The sequence below is a fragment of the Rhinoderma darwinii genome, chromosome 9, assembly GCF_050947455.1.
Source record: "Rhinoderma darwinii isolate aRhiDar2 chromosome 9, aRhiDar2.hap1, whole genome shotgun sequence".
Classification (NCBI taxonomy): domain Eukaryota; kingdom Metazoa; phylum Chordata; class Amphibia; order Anura; family Rhinodermatidae; genus Rhinoderma; species Rhinoderma darwinii.
Genome location: NC_134695.1, coordinates 69,831,780 through 69,855,933, shown reverse-complemented (window position 1 = coordinate 69,855,933; position 24,154 = coordinate 69,831,780). Strand labels below are relative to the sequence as shown.

Below are 24,154 nucleotides of genomic sequence, written 5' to 3'. Positions count from 1 at the left end.
GGAGGCATTGCCTATAGCACTTTTTTTTTTTACATGAGATGCTTAAAGGGGTCGTCTGGTTTAGACATCCCCTTTGCATGTATCCTATTATGCCGTGTGACACTAAATGAGATTTTATTAGCTAGAACAATGGACCCTATACCATGGCTCTCCAGCTATTGTGAAACTACTACACCCATCAGGCTCTGACAGTTTGCAGGTTGGAGCTAAAACCAAATAATTTCAATGGACACTATCCAATACTGGCACTTACGAAGCAGTTATATCTTATATCAATCGGCCCAGTAGCAGGACTATCCCCCAAATATGTTATTTAATGTATTAAAAAAAAGAAAAGGTACTATCCTATAGATTTAAAGGGGTTCCACTATAAGAAGTTAGTGGTGGTATAATGCCTGAACGTGGGGGTCCGACTGCCAGGATCTGTCTCTATGCCATTTAGAGTCTGTGGAAAGCTAGGTGACAACCCCCATGGCTACTATGATGGCTGCCAGTGGTGCATGTCTTTATTGGTGCATATCCATCAACAACTATGGGTGTGAACTGGTCCTTACGTATGACGAGTTGCAGTTTTCTTTCATTTTATGCAGTAATATCTATGGAATTCTTCTTTACGTATGTAATAAACAGAGCTGTAACCTTCACCAACCAGATACACACATCACTCAGGTAAACGACCTTAGATCCGGTAGAGGACAATGACTCACCTCTATAATGGACTCTAGATAAGGACGGGGAATGTTCAGCGCAGTGACGCTGACCTTGACAGATAAAAGACAATGAAGTATACTGTCATTTTATTGCAAACCGTAAATCGCAAGGGACCCACCATGCATCATATTGTCCATCATGAAAGGCTTGGATGTCTATAGTCAAGGGCCGTAACCTTCACCTGTATTATGTACCGTATGGGTTTCCGAACCTTATCTACTTGGGTTTGGTCTGGTTAATGCTAAATAACTTAAGAGCAGAGAGTTTGATGTGATGGCCTAAGGGAAAGTAATGGAGAGGCAGATGTCTTACCAACACCACTGGTTGGTGGCACATCTGTAAGTCCTCAGACCTTCTCTGTAAAACTGGGGATTTGGTTCATCCCTTTCCTTTAAGGAAAGATAACTATCAGGTGTGTTGGAGAATAGACATGCCATTCCTGAAGCATGGCCAGATGCACATGGGCTTGGAAGTCAAAGAGGCCCACCGCCTTTAGGGTACATGCCACCAGTATAGGACCTCACTAAGTATGGACATTTAAGAAGTCCATACAGAGGAGAAATAATATGCACTAGACACGTTATAAGTAACATAGTACATGTGCTCAGTGGCTATACATGATGCTGACTATTAGATTAGTAAAGCTGGGTGAAGTCAACAAGATAGTTGGGGTGATCCTACTGCCACCAATGTGGCTGAGCATCCAAGGAGGATGGGGGGGGGGGGTCGAGGAATGTTTTCTATAAGGTTCTGTAAAGGTAGTGGTCCACACCTGGTTATTACACAGGGGCTCTTTGCCACCTGTATCTTCCCTTAGTTATGTTAGTGAACCTCAATATTTGATATTGAATGTCTACAATCATCGGAAGACCTTGTTATCTTCTCCCTACATGGTCCAATTCCAGCCAAGCATATAGTTTCTGAACCAAGTTCTAAAGAGTTGATTGTGGCATTGAAGGAACCTTGTGTGAACTCATAGCATCAGTCGAGAATATTATATACAGGAATGACCTATTTTAAGAAATGTAACATAGAGGTCCCTCATGGGGTCCCTGGAGAAAGCTCCTAGACCAGGTTGCCTGCAAACTTTATTTTAATAGGTGGTGAGAACAAACAAGGGTGAGGAGAAGTAACTCAAGGATCATGGAGAGGGAATGAGGCAAACAAGCACCGTCCTCCTGTCCTAGTTTATTAGGGGTGGGGTTTTGTAACAGCACCAGAAGGGGGCACGTTTTATTATTTTCTATGGGCCCCCCACTCACCTCATAAGCCCACTGCATATATGGGTTACAGTTCTTCAAGTCCATGTAAAAATTCTGTCCGGGGTCTTTCTTGCCTGGTTTCCCCTACTTTGTCACCTGTGCCTGTTTGTAAATGAAAATGGGCACAGATGACAAAAGATAAAAATGGACACATGAAGGCACCAGAAGATCATTTTGACAAGCAATTGGCCTGGCCGGTGCACCTATTTCTCCTTGATGGAAAGATGCCAAAGGACACTCTATAGGTGTCTTCTCCTACCTGCCCCCCATGCAGAGTCATCTGTGCCCCCTTTTTTCTAACAAGCAAGCATGGAAAATTACTATATATGAAGCTTATTCCCAGATGTACCTTATCCCTACATTTCTTCCCATTCACAGCTTCTACCGCTATTATGATCTTACAGAAAGAGAATTAAATAAAGGGTGTGAAAGAACAACTGGCCCTATGTCAATTTTTTTCCTGTAAACGCCCAGAATATTGAGAATGAGCTCTCCTGGGCGTATTTGAAGATTACAGCTTCGGCACATATCAGATTTCATCTGGGAGCGAGCGAGGCGTAGGAGTAACATTTATTTACAGAAGACAGGCAAATTCCAGCATTGGGACATGTCCTTACATGTGCAAAGCCCTGTGTCCCCTATAGAAGCAGCGTCACAAGGCCCCATTGTTTAGCCGAGAGGACGCGATTATGAGAAATTTGCGTAACGTCGCAGACATTACATAGGAAGTGTCATAAAATACTCGGTCATTGCGTATAATTTCATGGGTTGTATGTAAACATGTAAGAGATCTGCAACATTTCTGCTAGACGTGGGCCTGGTGTTTATAGTGTATTTATGGGATCCTCTTCAGGACAAGACACTTACTGTAAGCTCGCATTTTATTCACCGCCACATATCCTCCGACATGGGTGGAGCTCTACAGAAACCAAATGGAAATTTCCTTAAAGAATAAAATAATATTCATTAAATATACATTTCTAATAAAAATAATAATAATTCAGATGTTTTTATATGCTGCATTATATGGGCATCAGAGGGGGTGAACTGCTCGGGATCCTCCCTCCTAAAGCTATAATGGAGATTCGCTATGTCATAGCGGTTCCCATACCTCTCAAGTATTGTAAAGAGGGACAAATCCAGCGGCGTGCAGCATCAAGTTAGACTACCCCTCTAAACCCACCAAATCCTGGCCAATACACACACAGTTCAGCCCACACAGTCTAATGACATTATAGTGCTTAACCACAGTATAATGCCCCCATAGTACCCACCACACAGTATAATGCCCCCATAGTACCCACCACACAGTATAATGCCCTTATAGTACTTCCCACAGTATAATGCCCCCATAGTGCCCCACACACAGTATAATGCCCCATAGTGCACCCCACAATACAATGTCCCATAGTTCCCTCCAAACAGTATAATGCCCCCATTGTATCCCCCACACAGTATAATGCCCCTATAGTACATCCCCACAGTATAAAACCCTCATAGTGGCTCCCCACATAGTTAAACGCCCTATAGTGCCCCCCACAAAGTATAATGCCCCCATAGTGCCCTGCACACAATACAATGCCCCATAGTGCCTAATAAAAATAATACAATAAGTACTCGTCTAGCCCTGTTCCTATGATGGATGGAGGAGATCCCTCTGCAGGTCTCCTCCGTCCGCTCTGTGCTCTGTGTGGTTCGGCGCAGACAGGATTACATCACTGCATCGTTCTTGTCTGCGTCAAGCCGCTCACGGCAGACATCACATAGAGAATGGTGGAGGACGCTGAAGCAGCTGAAACCGGGACATGCCGCCAGCTTCCTGGGACAGCGTGACACCGCCCGGAATCCGGGACTATCCTGCTGTATCCGGGGCGGTTGGGAGACATGGACGTTCCCTCTTTGGCGGACTTGAGCTGTTCATGTATCTCTGGCAAAATCAGCTGTCTGCTGGGGGTGTCTCCAATCTGATGAGACGACCCCTTTATTATAATCTGTTTCTGGGAAAGATGGGTGACAACCAAAATGACCGCCATTACCGGATGCACAGGAGATATCACCAAGCTAAACTCCTAAAATCCCAAGTCTACCTGGTTAGGGTATGTTCACACGGCCAAATTTCAGACGTATACGAGGCGTATTATGCCTCGTTTTACGTCTGAAAATACGGCTCCAATACGTCGGCAAACATCTGCCCATTCATTTGAATGGGTTTGCCGACGTACTGTGCAGACGACCTGTTATTTACGCGTCGTCGTTTGACAGCTGTCAAACGACGACGCGTAAAAATACAGCCTCGTCAAAAGAAGTGCAGGACACTTCTTTGGACGTTTTTGGAGCTGTTTTCTCATAGACTCCAATGAAAACAGCTCCAAAAACGGACGTAAAAAAGCCGCGAAAACGGCGCGAAAACGCCGCGAAAAATGCGAGTTGGTAAAAAAACGTCTGAAAAGCAGGGTCTGTTTTCCCTTGAAAACAGCTCTGGATTTTCAGACGTTTTTGTTGACTACGTGTGAACATACCCTTAGGCAGCAGTATGCTTCACTGCAGTAAAAAACGAGACATATTTGTTATTCAGGATTTTTGTAAGCTGGGTGACCACCCCTCACATTGTAATGATGGACATATTAATTATCAATAAATGTTCCCATATACAATATTACAAGACTTTGTACCAAGGGTCAAAAGGATCCATATCCTAATATATTCTGACCTATAATGGTCTGGGCCCCCAAGAAGACACTACCTGGGCAGATTTGAAGGAAAGGTGGGTGACAACTACAATTGCCTCTCATTTTTTACATTTATCGTCTAAAATATGAAGAAATGTTTCGGACTATAATATTGTATTGGGCACCCAGATTGGGGGATCCAGATGGGAAACATTGTGCCAGTTTGTGTAGGTTTTGTGTAAGGTCACAGTGTAACATGTCAGTGTCATATCAGCAATGTATCACAATCTTTCTTGTTTCCACCTCAGTCTGGTTCAGTTCTGCTTGTGTTGGAAGGTGCCTCAGGGAGTGGCGTGTGAACAATGGGAGGCGCGTGGGAAATTTCTGGGTGATCCTATAATGCTTCACTGCCAGTAACAGTCTATGGGTGCAGCTCACCCAATTACAGACATCTATATCCAAGATTCGGTTTTATTTCCCAACGACAAACAAACTAGAAGATAACAATGTATCAACCACATATAGGACAGAAACGATGATATGAGGGCAGAATTAGATTGAATTTGCATCCTAGACTTAAAGGGGTTGTCTAGTTTAGAGAACCCATTTTCATACATTCCATTAGAGAATTCTGGGTTAATAGAGGGGGGTCCGCTGCTCAGGATCCTCATCTCTTGGTCAGAGTGGAGAGCGGTTACATAGAGCGTCTCTCTGGAGGACCTGTTCTGTCCTGTATTACACAGACAACCCATTGGTATGAATGGACACTGTAATACTTCATTTCCCCTGTGGTGGTGCTGCAGGGAAATTGAACACTTACTGCCAGGTTTCCCCACACATTACAACTGATCGCTGGGGGTCCCAGCAGTAGGACACTTTGTGATCAGCTTATGGTCAAGAGACCCTACTAACAAGTAGTGATTGTCCAAAGCGGAGAACCCTTTAAAATGTTTGTATGAGATTAGAAAAACATGGCTACTTTCTTTCAGAGACAGCGCCACTCCTGTCCATAGACTGTGTCTGGTATTGCAGCTAAGCAATATTTACTAGGATAACAGACACCTGGTCAAGATTGGCGCTGATACTTCAAATCTTGTCTTAGACTAGGACTCCTTTATGGTCACGTCATGGCTAAATCATGGCATTACCATCATGCACGCGTATCATCAATTATTACCTATGAGTGAAAAATTCAGAGCCAACTTGCAACAACCACGTCAAAATTCTTGCAATTGTCATGTACATTTTTTTCTCCACAATTTTGAAGTTGTGCAAGTCGTAGCAATGGCGTAATTTTACCGGGGATTCACAGGGGAACAAAAGTTGCGCTGAAGCCCTAGCCGAAATCTGAAGCACTATATACTTTCTATATGCCCTATAAGAGGTAATAATGGATGGGATGTGGTTATCCCCTATAAACTGGATTTGATGTTCACTAGTCATTCCAGTAAGTGTTATTCTATCTGTTTGCGGGAAAGCTGTGTGAAAACCAATATGGCCGACCCTGTTTCTCAAAATGGGTAGCCAACCAGCTGTCCTAGACTCCTGAATGTCAAGTTTGTTGTATAGAAGTAATTAGTGGACGGCAATGCGGACGCTGATCTCCTATGAACCGGTCATTTGTCAGGATGGTAACATGACACATACACTTGTATAACCGCAGTCATCCTGTAGGGGAGACACAAACCCTTGGGCCATATAGACGCTATCAGTATAGAAGATGAGAGGACACTACCTGCACTCTGAGATAAGTGGTGTGGAGACTACAATGGTCATAAATTACTAACAACCTGTTCTCCGATATCCTCAGGGTCTAATGTTTGGGATGCGGCACATTTGCCGCCACAGAAAAAAAATTTAAAAATCTGCAACCCTCCTGACCATATGTGCCAGTGTCTGACCACGTCTCTACAGTAATGGGCCAAGTTAACCGAGCCCCTCAAGAGCCATGCACTAGATGGCTGGATGTGTAATGGAGCTATTCAATATGTGGCTTCATCTGGGCTGGTTTTAGGGGCTGGCAAATTGGGCAATGGTTAGGAGGCCCCCAAAGTCTGGATCCCCAGGAGTAACCGGAGAGTGGAAAAACATTCAGTTCCAGTAGTGTTATGTGGGCACTATATGGCGGTATTATTTGGGCACTGAATGGCTGTATTGTAGGCATTGTATGAAAACATAATTTGGCATTGTATGACACTATTCAATTAAAATTTTTTTAGCAAAAAGTCCACATATTAAAACAACCATTGGAGAGGCCCTACTTTGATTGTTGCCTGGGGGCCATATTCTAGAAAACCGCCCCCGGGCTTAATACATGTGATTTTCCAATTGTGGGATATTTCCAACCAGCACCAAAGAGGTCCTGTTACTCTGGATTATGAGGATCCCCCTGTAAGCTGCATCACCCAGTATTCACAGGGACGCAGTCGTATCCCCTGAGAGACCCGAATGCCCCTCTGCCACATAAGAGGACCTGATTATTATAAATGGCATATGGTAGGTGGGGGGCTTAGTTACAGGTTTGGCATTGGGGTCCAGTAGCTTTAAAGCACGCCTCTGAGTATTCAGTTCTATGTTTTAGCTTGGATTCCCCTTTAAGTGCCTGCAGATAATAAGCCACCATCTCTGCTGCTTAACAAAACAGGGAAAACCTGCTCAGACTGTATAAAACCGGCATTGTCCCCGCAGCAGGGTGTCAGGACATCCTCCAACACAACTGCATGACCTGATCAATGGATGGCCAGTGCCACGGTAGGGTAGTTGGGGGGCTGACAAGCCATGTGCCCAAGGTGCTGAGTGCCAGGGGTGGCACCAACAAGCCACTCAGCCATGGTCATGGGGACAGGGTTAGTGTGGCAAACTGAACCTGTTGAGCACTACAAGCCTCAGCATACCTATCTATTATATCTCTTGTAGGGCAAAGGCATCCAGTAGGATTATTATGGCCTTCTTCATATTCTGTGGGACTACAAGTACCAGTAAGCATGCATATAACCCCTTGTAGTTGTGCAGTAACCAGAGAACCACATTAAGACTGGCAGTTGGGCAGTGAAGTAACGCATGACTGCAGGATTAGACTACACAGGGTTTGTTTGTAGTCTGTTACCATACAGACATATAGCTCTGCACAGGAGCTGTATACGCAAAACGGCAGGATATTTTTATTGTAGACCAACTGCAAAATTTCTTTACTTTTTTTAATCTTAGATGCAATGGAGCAATAGAACAAAATTGGTTTCAAAAGTCTACAAACCCTGTAAAAAAAAAAATATTGCATACACGGGTGCATTCATAGGCAAATATTATTAAGCAAATCAATTGGAACATTGACCTGGCTGTAAAGTTATCCTTTATCGTTATTGTCAGACGTTTCAATGTAAATTGTCAAAGGAGACACCATTATGGAAAATTGGACGATTTCTTACGTAAAAATTGCAAAAATTGTCGCAACGTTGGAACGTTTGTTAGGAGTAAACGCGACCTGTGTGATATGAAAGCAGCTTCTCCTCACTGCCTGAGCGCAGTTATGAATGAAGCAAGGGTTAGCAGCAGTAGTGGGTGTGCCAGTGCGTGAGTTCAATACCAGACACTGGGGCAGACCAGTGACTAAGCTCTGGGCGGAACGGCATTCCAAAGCCCGTCACTGGGAAGGATGGGAGGGAGTGGTGAGCAGTGACATAAATTCTAACATAGCTCCTCATTCTTCTCATTCACGCTCCTAGCCACAGCCACAGACACAACCTCAAGATCCTGTGCCTTGGACTATCCCCAGTGGCTAAGAAGACCCCTTCACCCGTCGTCAAGCAGCACTCAGTAGGACCTGTGCCCGCATAGTCTACCAAGCACCCTACCCAACAGAGAATGAAAATGCAGGTCAACACAGACGTGATCATGGAAGGGGAACTGGAAAAGAGGAGCGACAATCTCCTACAGTTCTGGAGAAAGAAGCAATGTGTCTTGACCAAGGATAGCCTCAACATGTTCGCTGATGGCCAGAAGAAGACCAAGTGCAAGGAACTCAAGTTCCAGTCCATCAAGAAGTTGGATTGTGTTGAGCGGACGGGAAAATACATCTACTTCACCATTGTGACCACCGATAATAAGGAGATAGATTTCCGTTGCCCGGATGAAAGCTGTTGGAATGCCGCCATCACCATGGCCTTGATTGACTTCCAGAACAAGAAGGCCATCCAACATTTTAGGTCACGCCAGAACAGCGAGAGGAGGGTGGCCCCGTGTGTGTGATCCAGAGACTGGATGCATGCTACAGCACCCTACCATACAGGTGAGAACAGGTCTATATTACTCTTGCCAAGTACCTAGTCTAGAGAAGGCGACCCAACATGCCGGCACATGTCCCTTCACAAGATGCCACATGCATTGGCTTTCTGGCTACCAGCTGGCATAGTGAAACATACAATATGGTGCTCTTATTTCCAAAAATTGATGGATTTCACTAATTTATTGAATCTTTTTGAAGACCTGCCACTATGGTTGGTTGCCGGTGTCTTTACCAACATGCATGCTGTAATGAAAATGTGATATAATTAGTACTAATAATAGTACAATGCAAAACATTACGAATATTTTTTTTTAAATATGTCAAATAATACTTTACTAATACTATATAGACAGATAGATAGATAGATAGATAGATAGATAGATAGATAGATAGATAGATAGATAGATAGATGGATATACAAAGTAAGTGTATACTTTGTAGGGTGGCATTTAAAAGAGAAAAATAAAAAAATTATATATATATTTATTTATTCTTAATTTTTACGGCACAAGACTCCTGGGAAACGAGGAGAAACAGGAAAGTGCTTGTTCTCTGCTGCCATGTGGTTGCTGCAACAAGAGAATCAAGCTGTAATCATCCGTGCCGTTTGTGCCGATTTTTAATAGGAATTTTTGTAAAATTAAAATTTCTACCTTTTTTTTTTTTAATGATGCACCCCAATACAAATATATTCAAAATATAAAAAAATATTTACTTTCGCCTAAAATTCTTTTCTACATACTATACCAGAGGAACTGCCTCAAATGTTAACATTTTTATATATATATATTTTACATTTATTTTGTATTAGTCTATAAAGAGGTTTTTTTAAAGTGACTTTCTGATATTTTTCTCTTTACTAGATTAGGAATTTGTATAAAAAAAAGTTTTTTAAACCTTTTTGAAAATATGATCTTGAATTTTTATAAAAACTAAATTTTTTAAACCTATTTTAAAAAATGATCCATAATATTTGGGTAGATTTTTATTTTTATTAGATTACTTTTAATATTGTTTGCATTTTTAATGCACATTGGCTGATATGATACACCCAAAATGTGTTTTTTTTTTTTTTTTAAATAAACGTACTCTATAAATGCAGTCCACACTCTGGATACTGGTTATGTATCTGGTTATGTATTACGCCTCTTAATTATAATTACATCACTAGATATCCTAGCTGAAAGGACAAGCCACAGTCATGGCTATTGTGTACTTATATGAGCGAGATGTATATCTTTATGACCCATCTATATGGGGTTACACGTGTATGACCCAATATTGTAACTGCATCATATTAACTTTTCGCCCCCTTTGTCCCTTGCAGTGCCCATGAATTATGGACCAAATAAGAAAGCAGAGGCTGAAGCGCTGGCTCTGAAGACAGGAAGTCAGTTCCTTACAAGGACAAAGCGATTTGATCAAGATTTGTTTGAGCATTGATCGCTGAAGCCTAACCTGAGGAGCTGACGATTGAGCAACCATGATGATGATGATGATGATGATGATAGAAGATCTTCACTATTTGCTTAGTGTTATTTATTTATCCGCGGGAAAAGCCTTTATGCAATGTCAAACCGGATTGGGCCGGATAATTTATTTGTTGGTTCTCGTCTGTATATGTATCTATTTATTTCCACAGCTTCCCCTCTTAATATATATATATATATTGTTTCATTTCAAGGCCGGTAATTTCTGAATGAATGTAATTTGAGATGTTAACTTATTATATTAAAAATAATTTTTTACGCAAAATGTGTTTTTTTATATCTCTGATGTTGTTCAAAAGGTAAGGGGAGCCCATAGCACAGATCAAAATGGGGCCCCAACTGTGGTATAAATAAAAGAGCGGACCCCAATAGCAAGGATCAATTGTTTGTTGCCCCCTCGATGACCCTTGGGTCAATTCCCCTCCCCTTGTTTGCTAACAGCAAGTTGGTTAGAAGTAAACGTGTATGGCATGATCGGCCAAAGACGATCGATCATCCGCATTGTAGCCGATCATGATCTTATGTGTATGGCCAACTTTAGGTTTGTCCCCCCTCCTCTGCTTCTTACTTTCCAGTAACGATGCTAAGTCGAGGTGCCTGATTATTTTCCTATCCCCCATCGGTAAAAGGGTCAACCTGAGCTGGGTCATTGCCCCACTGTTAACAGACACTTATATGGTATGTATGACCTTGTATATCATGTATGACCTTGCTCTATGGTGTGTATAGTATATTATTACTCTGTTATAACCTACAATTTTGGGTAGTTGCAATGATCTTGGAAATTAAAGGGGTTGTCATGAATTAGAGAAACATGGCTGCCTTCTTCCAAAAATAGCGCCACCCCTGTCCATTCACATCAATGGAGCTGAGCTGCAATACAAGACACATCCCATAGACTGGTGTGGCACTGTTTCTGGAAGAAAGCAGCCATGTTTTTCTAATCCTGAACAATTCTCTCATTGGTTACAAAATATTGAAATAATTTTCAGCCTAAGGCCTACTTCAGGGGGTCTTAATACGCTCACGTTTGAGGGGTCTGTGTTAAGGACACACCTGGACCCTGTGCTTAGTTCGCGTGTCGCGGCCATAGTGCCGACCTTAAAACGTGGGTATTTTATGTGACTACAACCCCAGGCATGAAGCTCCTCTTATAACACTGCTGTACTATTATATCCTCCAGTCCTTACATCTATATATGTGACTGATATCAGCCGCTCCTCTCATAACACTGCTGTACTATTATATCCTCCAGTCCTTACATCTATATATGTGACTGATATCAGCCGCTCCTCTTATAACACTGCTGTACTATTATATCCTCCAGTCCTTACATCTATATATGTGACTGATATCAGCCGCTCCTCTTATATCACTGCTGTACTATTATATCCTCCAGTCCTTACATCTATATATGTGACTGATATCAGCCGCTCCTCTCATAACACTGCTGTACTATTATATCCTCCAGTCCTTACATCTATATATGTGACTGATATCAGCCGCTCCTCTTATATCACTGCTGTACTATTATATCCTACAGTCCTTACATCTATATATGTGACTGATATCAGCCGCTCCTCTTATATCACTGCTGTATTATTATATCCCCCAGTCCTTACATCTATATATGTGACTGATATCAGCCGCTCCTCTTATATCACTGCTGTATTATTATATCCTCCAGTCCTTACATCTATATATGTGACTGATATCAGCCGCTCCTCTTATAACACTGCTGTACTATTATATCCTCCAGTCCTTACATCTATATATGTGACTGATATCAGCCGCTCCTCTTATATCACTGCTGTACTATTATATCCTCCAGTCCTTACATCTATATATGTGACTGATATCAGCCGCTCCTCTTATATCACTGCTGTACTATTATATCCTCCAGTCCTTACATCTATATATGTGACTGATATCAGCCGCTCCTCTTATATCACTGCTGTACTATTATATCCTCCAGTCCTTACATCTATATATGTGACTGATATCAGCCGCTCCTCTTATATCACTGCTGTACTATTATATCCTCCAGTCCTTACATCTATATATGTGACTGATATCAGCCGCTCCTCTTATATCACTGCTGTACTATTATATCCCCCAGTCCTTACATCTATATATGTGACTGATATCAGCCGCTCCTCTTATATCACTACTGTACTATTATATCCTCCAGTCCTTACATCTATATATGTGACTGATATCAGCCGCTCCTCTTATATCACTGCTGTACTATTATACTCTCCAGTCCTTACATCTATATATGTGACTGATATCAGCCGCTCCTCTTATATCACTGCTGTACTATTATATCCTCCAGTCCTTACATCTATATATGTGACTGATATCAGCCGCTCCTCTTATATCACTGCTGTACTATTATATCCTCCAGTCCTTACATCTATATATGTGACTGATATCAGCCGCTCCTCTTATATCACTGCTGTACTATTATATCCTCCAGTCCTTACATCTATATATGTGACTGATATCAGCCGCTCCTCTTATATCACTGCTGTACTATTATATCCTACAGTCCTTACATCTATATATGTGACTGATATCAGCCGCTCCTCTCATAACACTGCTGTACTATTATATCCTCCAGTCCTTACATCTATATATGTGACTGATATCAGCCGCTCCTCTTATAACACTGCTGTACTATTATATCCTCCAGTCCTTACATCTATATATGTGACTGATATCAGCCGCTCCTCTTATAACACTGCTGTACTATTATATCCTCCAGTCCTTACACCTATATATGTGACTGATATCAGCCGCTCCTCCTATATCACTGCTGTACTATTATATCCTCCAGTCCTTACATCTATATATGTGACTGATATCAGCCGCTCCTCTTATATCACTGCTGTACTATTATATCCTACAGTCCTTACATCTATATATGTGACTGATATCAGCCGCTCCTCTTATAACACTGCTGTACTATTATATCCTCCAGTCCTTACATCTATATATGTGACTGATATCAGCCGCTCCTCTTATATCACTGCTGTACTATTATATCCTCCAGTCCTTACATCTATATATGTGACTGATATCAGCCGCTCCTCTTATAACACTGCTGTACTATTATATCCTCCAGTCCTTTCATCTATATATGTGACTGATATCAGCCGCTCCTCTTATATCACTGCTGTACTATTATATCCTCCAGTCCTTACATCTATATATGTGACTGATATCAGCCGCTCCTCTCATAACACTGCTGTACTATTATATCCTCCAGTCCTTACATCTATATATGTGACTGATATCAGCCGCTCCTCTTATATCACTGCTGTACTATTATATCCTACAGTCCTTACATCTATATATGTGACTGATATCAGCCGCTCCTCTTATATCACTGCTGTATTATTATATCCCCCAGTCCTTACATCTATATATGTGACTGATATCAGCCGCTCCTCTTATATCACTGCTGTATTATTATATCCTCCAGTCCTTACATCTATATATGTGACTGATATCAGCCGCTCCTCTTATAACACTGCTGTACTATTATATCCTCCAGTCCTTACATCTATATATGTGACTGATATCAGCCGCTCCTCTTATATCACTGCTGTACTATTATATCCTCCAGTCCTTACATCTATATATGTGACTGATATCAGCCGCTCCTCTTATATCACTGCTGTACTATTATATCCTCCAGTCCTTACATCTATATATGTGACTGATATCAGCCGCTCCTCTTATATCACTGCTGTACTATTATATCCTCCAGTCCTTACATCTATATATGTGACTGATATCAGCCGCTCCTCTTATATCACTGCTGTACTATTATATCCTCCAGTCCTTACATCTATATATGTGACTGATATCAGCCGCTCCTCTTATATCACTGCTGTACTATTATATCCCCCAGTCCTTACATCTATATATGTGACTGATATCAGCCGCTCCTCTTATATCACTACTGTACTATTATATCCTCCAGTCCTTACATCTATATATGTGACTGATATCAGCCGCTCCTCTTATATCACTGCTGTACTATTATACTCTCCAGTCCTTACATCTATATATGTGACTGATATCAGCCGCTCCTCTTATATCACTGCTGTACTATTATATCCTCCAGTCCTTACATCTATATATGTGACTGATATCAGCCGCTCCTCTTATATCACTGCTGTACTATTATATCCTCCAGTCCTTACATCTATATATGTGACTGATATCAGCCGCTCCTCTTATATCACTGCTGTACTATTATATCCTCCAGTCCTTACATCTATATATGTGACTGATATCAGCCGCTCCTCTTATATCACTGCTGTACTATTATATCCTACAGTCCTTACATCTATATATGTGACTGATATCAGCCGCTCCTCTCATAACACTGCTGTACTATTATATCCTCCAGTCCTTACATCTATATATGTGACTGATATCAGCCGCTCCTCTTATAACACTGCTGTACTATTATATCCTCCAGTCCTTACATCTATATATGTGACTGATATCAGCCGCTCCTCTTATAACACTGCTGTACTATTATATCCTCCAGTCCTTACACCTATATATGTGACTGATATCAGCCGCTCCTCCTATATCACTGCTGTACTATTATATCCTCCAGTCCTTACATCTATATATGTGACTGATATCAGCCGCTCCTCTTATATCACTGCTGTACTATTATATCCTACAGTCCTTACATCTATATATGTGACTGATATCAGCCGCTCCTCTTATAACACTGCTGTACTATTATATCCTCCAGTCCTTACATCTATATATGTGACTGATATCAGCCGCTCCTCTTATATCACTGCTGTACTATTATATCCTCCAGTCCTTACATCTATATATGTGACTGATATCAGCCGCTCCTCTTATAACACTGCTGTACTATTATATCCTCCAGTCCTTTCATCTATATATGTGACTGATATCAGCCGCTCCTCTTATATCACTGCTGTACTATTATATCCTCCAGTCCTTACATCTATATATGTGACAGATATCAGCCGCTCCTCTTATATCACTGCTGTACTATTATATCCTCCAGTCCTTACATCTATATATGTGACTGATATCAGCCGCTCCTCTTATATCACTGCTGTACTATTATATCCTCCAGTCCTTACATCTATATATGTGACTGATATCAGCCGCTCCTCTTATATCACTGCTGTACTATTATATCCTCCAGTCCTTACATCTATATATGTGACTGATATCAGCCGCTCCTCTTATATCACTGCTGTACTATTATATCCTCCAGTCCTTACATCTATATATGTGACTGATATCAGCCGCTCCTCTTATAACACTGCTGTACTACCGTATTATATACAAAAAATGTATAAAAATGTATAAAACTCACTTGAAGGGTTGAGAACTTTTAGGCTATGTTCACACGCTGAGTCAAAAACGGCTGAAGATACGGAGCTGTTTTCAAGGGAAAACAGCTCCTGATTTTCAGACGTTTTTTAAGCCACTCACATTTTTCGCTGTGTTTTTTATGGCCGTTTTTGGAGCTTTTTTCAATGTAGTCAATGAAAAACTGCTCCAAAAACGTCCCAAGAAGTGACATGCACTACTTTTTCACGGCAGTTTTTTTACGCAGCCATTTTTCAAAACGGCCGTGTAAAAAAACGGCTCATCGGAAAAGAACTACGTTTTTCCCATTAAAATCAATGGGCAGATGTTTGGAGGCGTTCTGCTTCCGATTTTTCGGCCTTTTTTCAGCCCGAATAACGGCCGAAAATAGGCCGTGTGAACATACCCTTAGGGTATGTTCACATGCTTCACAAGAAACGGCTGAAAATACGGAGCTGTTTTCAAGGGAAAACAACCCCTGATTTTCATCCGTTTTTTTTAAGCAACTAGCGTTTTTTTTGCGGCGTTTTATACGGACGTTTTTGGAGCTGTTTTTCTATTGAGTCAATTTTAAAAACGGGCGCGTAAAAAAACGCCCCCTGGGAACGGAACACTGTTTTTCCCATTGAAATCAATGGGCAGATGTTTGGAGGCGTTCAGCCTCCGTATTTTTAGCCATTTTTCAGGGCGTTCATGGACCGAAAAACAGCTGAAAATAGGCCGTGTGAACATAACCTTAGAAAGACAGCGCCGTATAAAATCGCAACACAAATCTGAGAAATTGTCCAATAGGTTCCCTCTACACAGTTTAATGATGATATTGTGACATTCCACATTATAATGTATAAGTGCCGGATTATCAGGCATTCCGCATTATCAAATACCAGATGAGAAGAATTACACTGTAATCTCACATTTCGTGAACTATAGGTTATCATGACCTGGCCTATAAATGATTATAAACCATTATCCCTGGTTTTCAGAGGAGTTTCCCTTTAACCGCTCTCAAACATTAGATTCTTGTCAGTGAAAGGCTGGGTTCACTCACACTATTTACGGACGTAATTCGGGCGTTTTAGCCTCGCATTACGTCCGAAAATACGGCTCCAAAGCGTCGGCAAACATCTGCCCATTCATTTGAATGGGTCTTATGATGTTCTGTGCCGACGGTCATTTTTTTTACGCGCCGCTGTCAAAAGACGGCGCGTAAAAAAGACGCCCGCGTCAAAGAAGTGCCTGTCACTTCTTGAGACGTAATTGGAGCCGTTTTCCATTGACTCCATAGAAAAACAGCTCCAATTACGTCCGTAATGGACGCTGCGAAAAACGCCTGCACATGCCATTACGGCTGAAATTCCGGAGCTGTTTTCTCTTGAAAACAGCTCCGTACTTTCAGACGTAACGGAGGCTGCCGTGTGAACATACCCAAAGAGGGAGGGGGCTGATGGTCAATCATATTGTTCTTCCATCCCCTTTCTAAACGTCTACAAACATTTGCTTATTGAGTTCAATGGGGAAAACAGCGTTTCGTTCAGACGGGGCATTTTTCTACGACCCCAAAAAAGCCTGAAATCACTGTGTGTGAACATACCCTTAGGTTATGTTCACACGGGCTATTTTCAGCCGTTTTTCGGCCATAAACGCCCCAAAAAACGTCTAAAAATACACCTTCAAACATCTGCCCATTGATTTCAATAGGAAAAACGGCGTTCCGTTCCCACAGGGCATTTTTTAAACGGCCGTTTTTAAAAAGGGCCGCGTAAAAAAATGCCTTGTAAAAAGAAGTGCATGTCATGGTCATTGACTCAATAGAAAAACAGCTCCAAAAACGGCTGTAAAAAAACGCAGCAAAAAACGCTAGTTGCTTAAAAAACGGCTGAAAATCAGGATCTGTTTACCCTTGAAAACAGCTCCGTATTTTCAGCCGTTTTTTTGTTAAGCGTGTGAACATACCCTAAGGGTTAGGGTATGTTCACACGGCAGCGTCCGTAACGGCCGAAATTACGGGGATGTTTTCAGGAGGAAACATCCCCGTAATTTCAGCCGTAACGGCATGTGCAGGCGCTTGAACGCCGCGTCCATTACGGACGTAATTGGCGCTGCTTTTCATTGGAGTCAACGAATAACGGCTCCAATTACGCCCCAAGAAGTGACAGGTCACTTCTTTGACGCGGGCGTCTATTTACGCGCCGTCATTTGACAGCGGCGCGTAAATATACGCCTCGTGTGAACAGGCAAACGTCTGCCCATTGCTTTCAATGGGCAGATGTTTGTCAACGCTATTGAGGCGCATTTTTCGACGTAATTCGGGGCAAAAATGCCCGAATTACGTCCGTAATTAGTGTGTGTGAACATACCCTTATTATGCCCAATGGGGGGGGGGGGGGGGGTCATAACATTATTAGGAGCTGAGCTTTAATATGGGACTGGGCCAGGTGATTAATAAGCAGTAACGCGGTGCATTTTTCAACTCGCTTTTGACGTGCATCCAAAATCCGCACCAAAAAACGCATGCAATTTTGCATATCTTGGTAAAAACGCATGTGTTTTTTGGACACATGGCAGAAATGCGTCAAAAAACGCAGCAAAAACGCACAGTGTGAATACAGCCTATAGGTTTCCAGGGGAGCTGTCTGACAAATGGCGTGGATGAAACGATCGTGTCATGTCAGTGGACGATTGGCGTGTATATTCCGGGCTTTACGAGAAATGACTTTGTGCAGCGTGATGATGTCACTGTGCAAAGCTCATCACAAAGGAAGGGAAATTCCAATGATTGCATTCCATTCAGCCCTGAAGCGATAACACATGTACCATAAAATAGATTGTAAACGGCAGATTATACCAGTAAAATAAATCTATAGAATTCACACATTATATATCTCTTTTTGCCTTTTAATAGACTGCAGTCCTGTTTATGATGTTTATTTAAAGGGGCAGACACACATTTACAGAGTAATTGCAGTACCTTCCACCATGACCTGGGAGCTTCTGCATATAGGGGTAGTCCACCTTTTTCTTAGAAAAGTCGCCTGGCAATAAACTATCTCAGAGTGTAACTGATGAAACCCCTAGAGATCAGGTGTAATCTGGCAGTAAGTGTTCAATTTGCCTGCAGCGCCACCACAGGGGAGATTAAGCATTACACGATTCCCATTAAAATCAATAGGCAGTCAGTGTGATACGTAGACACGTGAGGTCCTCTAGAGGGACAGACTTTTTTCTTAGCTCTGGCTAATAGATGAGGGTCTTGAATGGGGGCTTGTTCTCTGATTACTTAGCATTTCCTAATAGTGTATTTGAAAATTGATTTTCTGAACCAGACATCCCCTTTAAGCCACGGCTAAAGGCGATATTCCGGCGACCCATCGCTACATGCGAATAACTGACCTCCTGTCTATCTTGTAGAATGATAGAAGCACAAAATATTAATAATCTGCATATAGTGCAGGTAAAACCTGGAGGTCTGAATCATCCTCGCTATATGTCATGTCAATCTGGACTCCAGACTTTAAATTTTACCTGCACTGACACATTGTAACAAGAGCAAGTGAGAGATTTGTGCTGCTGATGTATTTAACTCATAGAGGATTGTCTAGACTGGATACAATTGTAACAAACCTACAGCTGTGAGAAGTATATCAGGTCTGTAGAGGTTTTTAGCCTCATGATATAAACAGGAATGTTTTTATTCACTGACAGCAAGCAGAAATTTTGTAAAAGGTGAGGGAATTATCCGCAAAGTGTATCAGAAAGTTGCATAACTTTTCATTATACAAGAATTAAAGTGGTGGTCCTGTCTGGACAACCACTTTCCATTACCTTTTTAGGGCATATGGACATCATAGAGGTGGGGGTCCAACACTCAGGACCCCCCCCTCTATAAAACAGAGCAAAGGGCGTCTGAGAGAGTGGCTTCTACTCTGAAGGACTCAACATGACCATGTATTACATGGTCGCCTGGTCAATCGAATTGGAAGCAAACTCCATTTCCCCGGCACAATGTCTGAGAGACTCAACATGCTGGTACCTGTAGTTCTACAAAACCTGAAAGGTCCACTGGTTGGTCCTCATCTTTGGATTTAATGCAGTAAAACGGCTGATCATCGTGTGAATAATCTGTGCTGTCTGACCTATGACTAGCGCAATAACGAACTGATCAAGATGGTGCGTCATACACTGCAATAAACCCTGCTCCATCTGCGGTCTCACTGATCGTGTATAATATGTCAAGGAAGTAAAATAAAACCCTGGATACTTATCTGTAATACTTTGGTCATGTCTGATAAAGTAATTACACGTGTTATGTAATCAGTGAATCTCAAGCACACGGGAACGCTCATCGCCACGGCCTAATGTTAGTGAATGTTCACACACGGCAGCAAGAGCCTTGCACTCATTTCTAAACTGCAGCAGATATTCCAGATCATTGTAACCAAGCTGGACAGGAAAAGCTACACACTGTATGATAGGCTAAATATTGAATAGTATGAATAGAATGTCCACCTTTTGACCCCATGTTGGTTTTTAGGTCCAATATTCTGTGCTGATTAATTCCCTAATATATCTTTATAGCGTTGGGAGCTCTCCTTTTCTGGTACAAAGCTCCGAATCCCCTGCATAGCCTAGCGTTACATGATAAAATTCTGTTTGCCTACAGTCACCACTAGGGGGAGCTCAGGAGATAATTGCATACTGAATTATTATTGATAAAGTGTATGCAGTGGGCTCCCCCTAGTGTTGGCTGCAGGCAACTAGAAAGTTATAATTTACCTCTATGTCCTTGCAGAGAATTTGGAGCTCTGAATCAGAAAAATGGAGCTCCGATCGTTATTAAGAAATGAGTCAGCAGAGAATATCGTATCTACATATTTAGATGGTGTATCAACAATGGACATTTACTTTAAAAGGGCTGTTAAAACATTTCATATTGTCGGGTGCTCATGGGTAATGCTGACCCCAGAGGATCCCACTTCGCTCTTGTTGGGAGAACTACAATATAGACAAATCCAAATGCGACACTATATATCCTGTAGCAGTACATGTCCATATACTATGCCACCTGCGATAAGATACAAGTTGGGTTCACATCACTTCAGTTACGAGTTCGGACTCCTGAGAAAGTGCGAGATATCATTGCTGCGAAGGAAATCAAGGATTTGACCCTTCTCAAAATTATACCAAAACACTTTAAACTCTGATGTGACCAATGGCGGATCATCATAGGGCGTACAATGTCGTTTTGTCGTGTTTTTGCCGCGACGAAGCGGCATTGTATATGTCCTGCAAAAGGACCTTTAGGGTATGTGCACACACACTAATTACGTCCGTAATTGACGGACGTATTTCGGCGGCAAGTCCCGGACCGAACACAGTGCAGGGAGCCGGGCTCCTAGCATCATACTTATGTACGATGCTAGGAGTCCCTGCCTCTCCGTGGAACTACTGTCCCGTACTGAAAACATGATTACAGTACGGGACAGTTGTCCTGCAGCGAGGCAGGGACTCCTAGCATCGTACATAAGTATGATGCTAGGAGCCCGGCTCCCTGCACTGTGTTCGGTCCGGGACTTGCGGCCGAAATACGTCCGTCAATTACGGACGTATTTAGTGTGTGTGCACATACCCTTAGACATAAGGTCACATGACCTCATCTCTGAAGTTCTTACTATTGTTTAGAGACCTGCTGGTCACATGACCGCAGGACCTTGAGCAGCAGCAGCAGCGACTCCACAGAGAAGACTGAGGTGAGCGGATATGTAAGTATAAGCGGATGGATTTGTTTAAGGGGTCTGTATTTAGGAAGTTTGGTGTCTGTATTAGTTAAAGGGGTCTGAGGTCTGTATCAGTTTAAGGGGTTTAGGGTCTGTATATTTAGGGGTATGTTAGTTTAAGGGGTCTGTATTTAGGGGGTCTATTAGTTTGACGTCTGGAGTCTATATTTAGGGGGTCTATTTAGGGGGCCTGTTCTAGGGTCTGTATTAGTTTAGGGGGTCTTCATTTAGGGGCCTGTATTTAGGGGTCTGTATTAGAGTAGGGAGTCTGGTCTGGGGTCTGTATTACTTAAGGGAATCAGGTCTGGGGTCATTATTAGTGTAGGGGGTCTGTATTAGTTTGAGGACTGGGGTCTGTATTTAGGTGTCTGTATTAGTTTATGGGGGTCTGTATTTAGGGGGCCTGGTCTAGGGTCTGTATTAGTTTAGGGGTCTGTATTAGGGGTCTGTATTAGTTTAGGGGGTCAGGTCTGGGGTCTGTATTTAGGGGTCCTGTCTGAGGTCTTTATTTATTTAGGGGGCTTGTTCTGGGGTCTGTATTTGTTTAGGGGGTGTCTGGTCTGGGGACTGCAATAGTTTAGAAGGTCTGGGGTCTGTATGTATTCTATGATCTAGTCTGGGGTCCAAATTTATTCGTCTGAGTAAAATGGGTTGTCCGGGCACATCGATTGGTCATCAGTATACAAAACGATCCGTGCCCAGTCAACCCCTTTAATGTATGGTCCTGGGCCTTGGTGTCTAAATTTGTGTGTTTCTATAGAGCCTGGAAATGGCTGCATAAGTGATGGGCAAAGATGTCTCATCAGGAGAAGTCGCCATACCGGTCTGCGTCAGATGGAGAAGAAAAGAAAATGACTCCCATCAGAGAAGACATCACCTGTGAGTCACTTGATCTATAGAGGATCTGTTCCCTCTCCTGACATGTCTGTTGTAGGAAATCCTTGTATTCTACATATCTTTGTGTACCCAGGACTAATAGAAAAGTGTGTGTTACCGTTCACATTTTCAAGAGGAAGTGTCCGTACACAGCGTGATACTGTCAGCGATGGTTGGAGACTGTCAGTATGTAGGGACACATCCCTTTGACAATGGGAATCGCAACAACCATTTGTCAATGCTCACACAAAAAGGTGGTGTTCACTATAGACACGGGAGAGCGGCGGTGGGGAAGGGGGCCCAAGTTTGAGGAACAGCCCAGGGCCTATGGTCTACTTAATCCGCCACTGGATGTGACAAAGAACCTTTAAAGTCCGAGGGATTGATAAAATACGTTGTGGTGTCAGAGGAGGAGATGTGAGGAATTGACTTGCCCGGAGAGAGTGTAGATGGATGATAACCCCGGGTACAATGGTCCCTTTTGGCCTTAACTAAAAATTTAGTTTCTTATTTGTAGTCTCTCTGCCTTTTTATTTTATGTAGGTATTAATTGTGTGTTTATGTTCAGTTTTTAATTATAGATTCCCAGTTACCGCTTTAGAGATTCTGTGTTGTGAGATGTCGTGAAATTCAGAATAAGAAGTCTCCTGGTCCTAGTGAATACCAGTCCTCAGGACCCATTTAGGCCCCATGCACACGGCCGTGCCCGTAATCTCAGCACACGATTGTGGGCACGGCCGGCCGCATTTTCGGGCCGTGCTCCCGTATAAAGTATAGGAGCACGTCCCGTAAAAAACGAAAAATAGGACATGCTCCATAATTCCCGGCACGGTTCTACGGCACGAACACCCATCCGTAGCACTACGGAAAGGTGCCCGCGGCCAATAGAACCGAATGGGTAGTGTGCATGGGGCCTAAGTGTTGAAGATATACATCCAGGCGTATTTATAATGCTTTAGATTGCTATTCTATACCCATTGTGCATATTATTACTGACATGGAACCTACTATGTATTTTATACAATATTTAGGTGTAGCCCATGTATAGCTGTATTCTATGGGATCCTCGATGCGCTTTTATCCCTTATGTTATTTTTCATATTTATACAGAATAGTGCATGACTCCTTGTCTTTCTTTTGTATACAAAATATAAATGCTCATTTTCCCTGCAGCACTCCTGCAGGAAAAATAAAGCATTACATGAGCTGTCAGTCATATCAACCAATTGAGGGTTTTCCTCCACTAGCTCAAGATGCCTCAATGATGCATTTTACAAGGGATTGTCTGTATCAGAGAACCCCTTTATTGGCTGTAAGAGGGAGGGTTACATTTTGTACACCGCACCCTGTACATGTAATGATCAGGAGGTTGTGGGTTGTAGTTTCGGGGTCTGATTCACTTGTATTACAGTGGTAATGAGTTCAATAAATCGAGTTCTCTGGCTTTTATGCAGCGTTTACAGTGTTAGGCGCAGATGTGCGTCTTATTTTATTGAGGATGAGCAACTGCTGGTTCTACAAACAATAAAATCTATACGACCTTGTAAACATTCTTCACTTTACAGAAGGTCGCCGGCAGGTGTTGGTGAAAGTCGTCTCATTCTTTCCAAAGTGTAATAGTCTTATTATGTCCAGAATATCTCTGTATCTCTAAGGGCATATTCACACGCTTAACAAAAAACGTCTGAAAATATGGAGCTGTTTT

At 42.2% G+C, this 24,154-nt stretch overlaps 1 protein-coding gene across 1 annotated transcript; it reads left to right on the top strand.

Annotated features, from left to right (window-relative positions):
• Positions 1–8,324: 8,324 nt before the first annotated feature.
• PHLDA2 (pleckstrin homology like domain family A member 2) lies at positions 8,325–10,668 on the top strand. The gene is made up of 2 exons (XM_075837057.1): positions 8,325–8,927; positions 10,252–10,668. Exon 1 carries the CDS (start codon positions 8,504–8,506, stop codon positions 8,885–8,887), a length of 384 nt encoding a protein of 127 aa, XP_075693172.1. The 5' UTR covers positions 8,325–8,503; the 3' UTR covers positions 8,888–8,927; positions 10,252–10,668.
• The last annotated feature ends 13,486 nt before the right edge of the window (positions 10,669–24,154 follow it).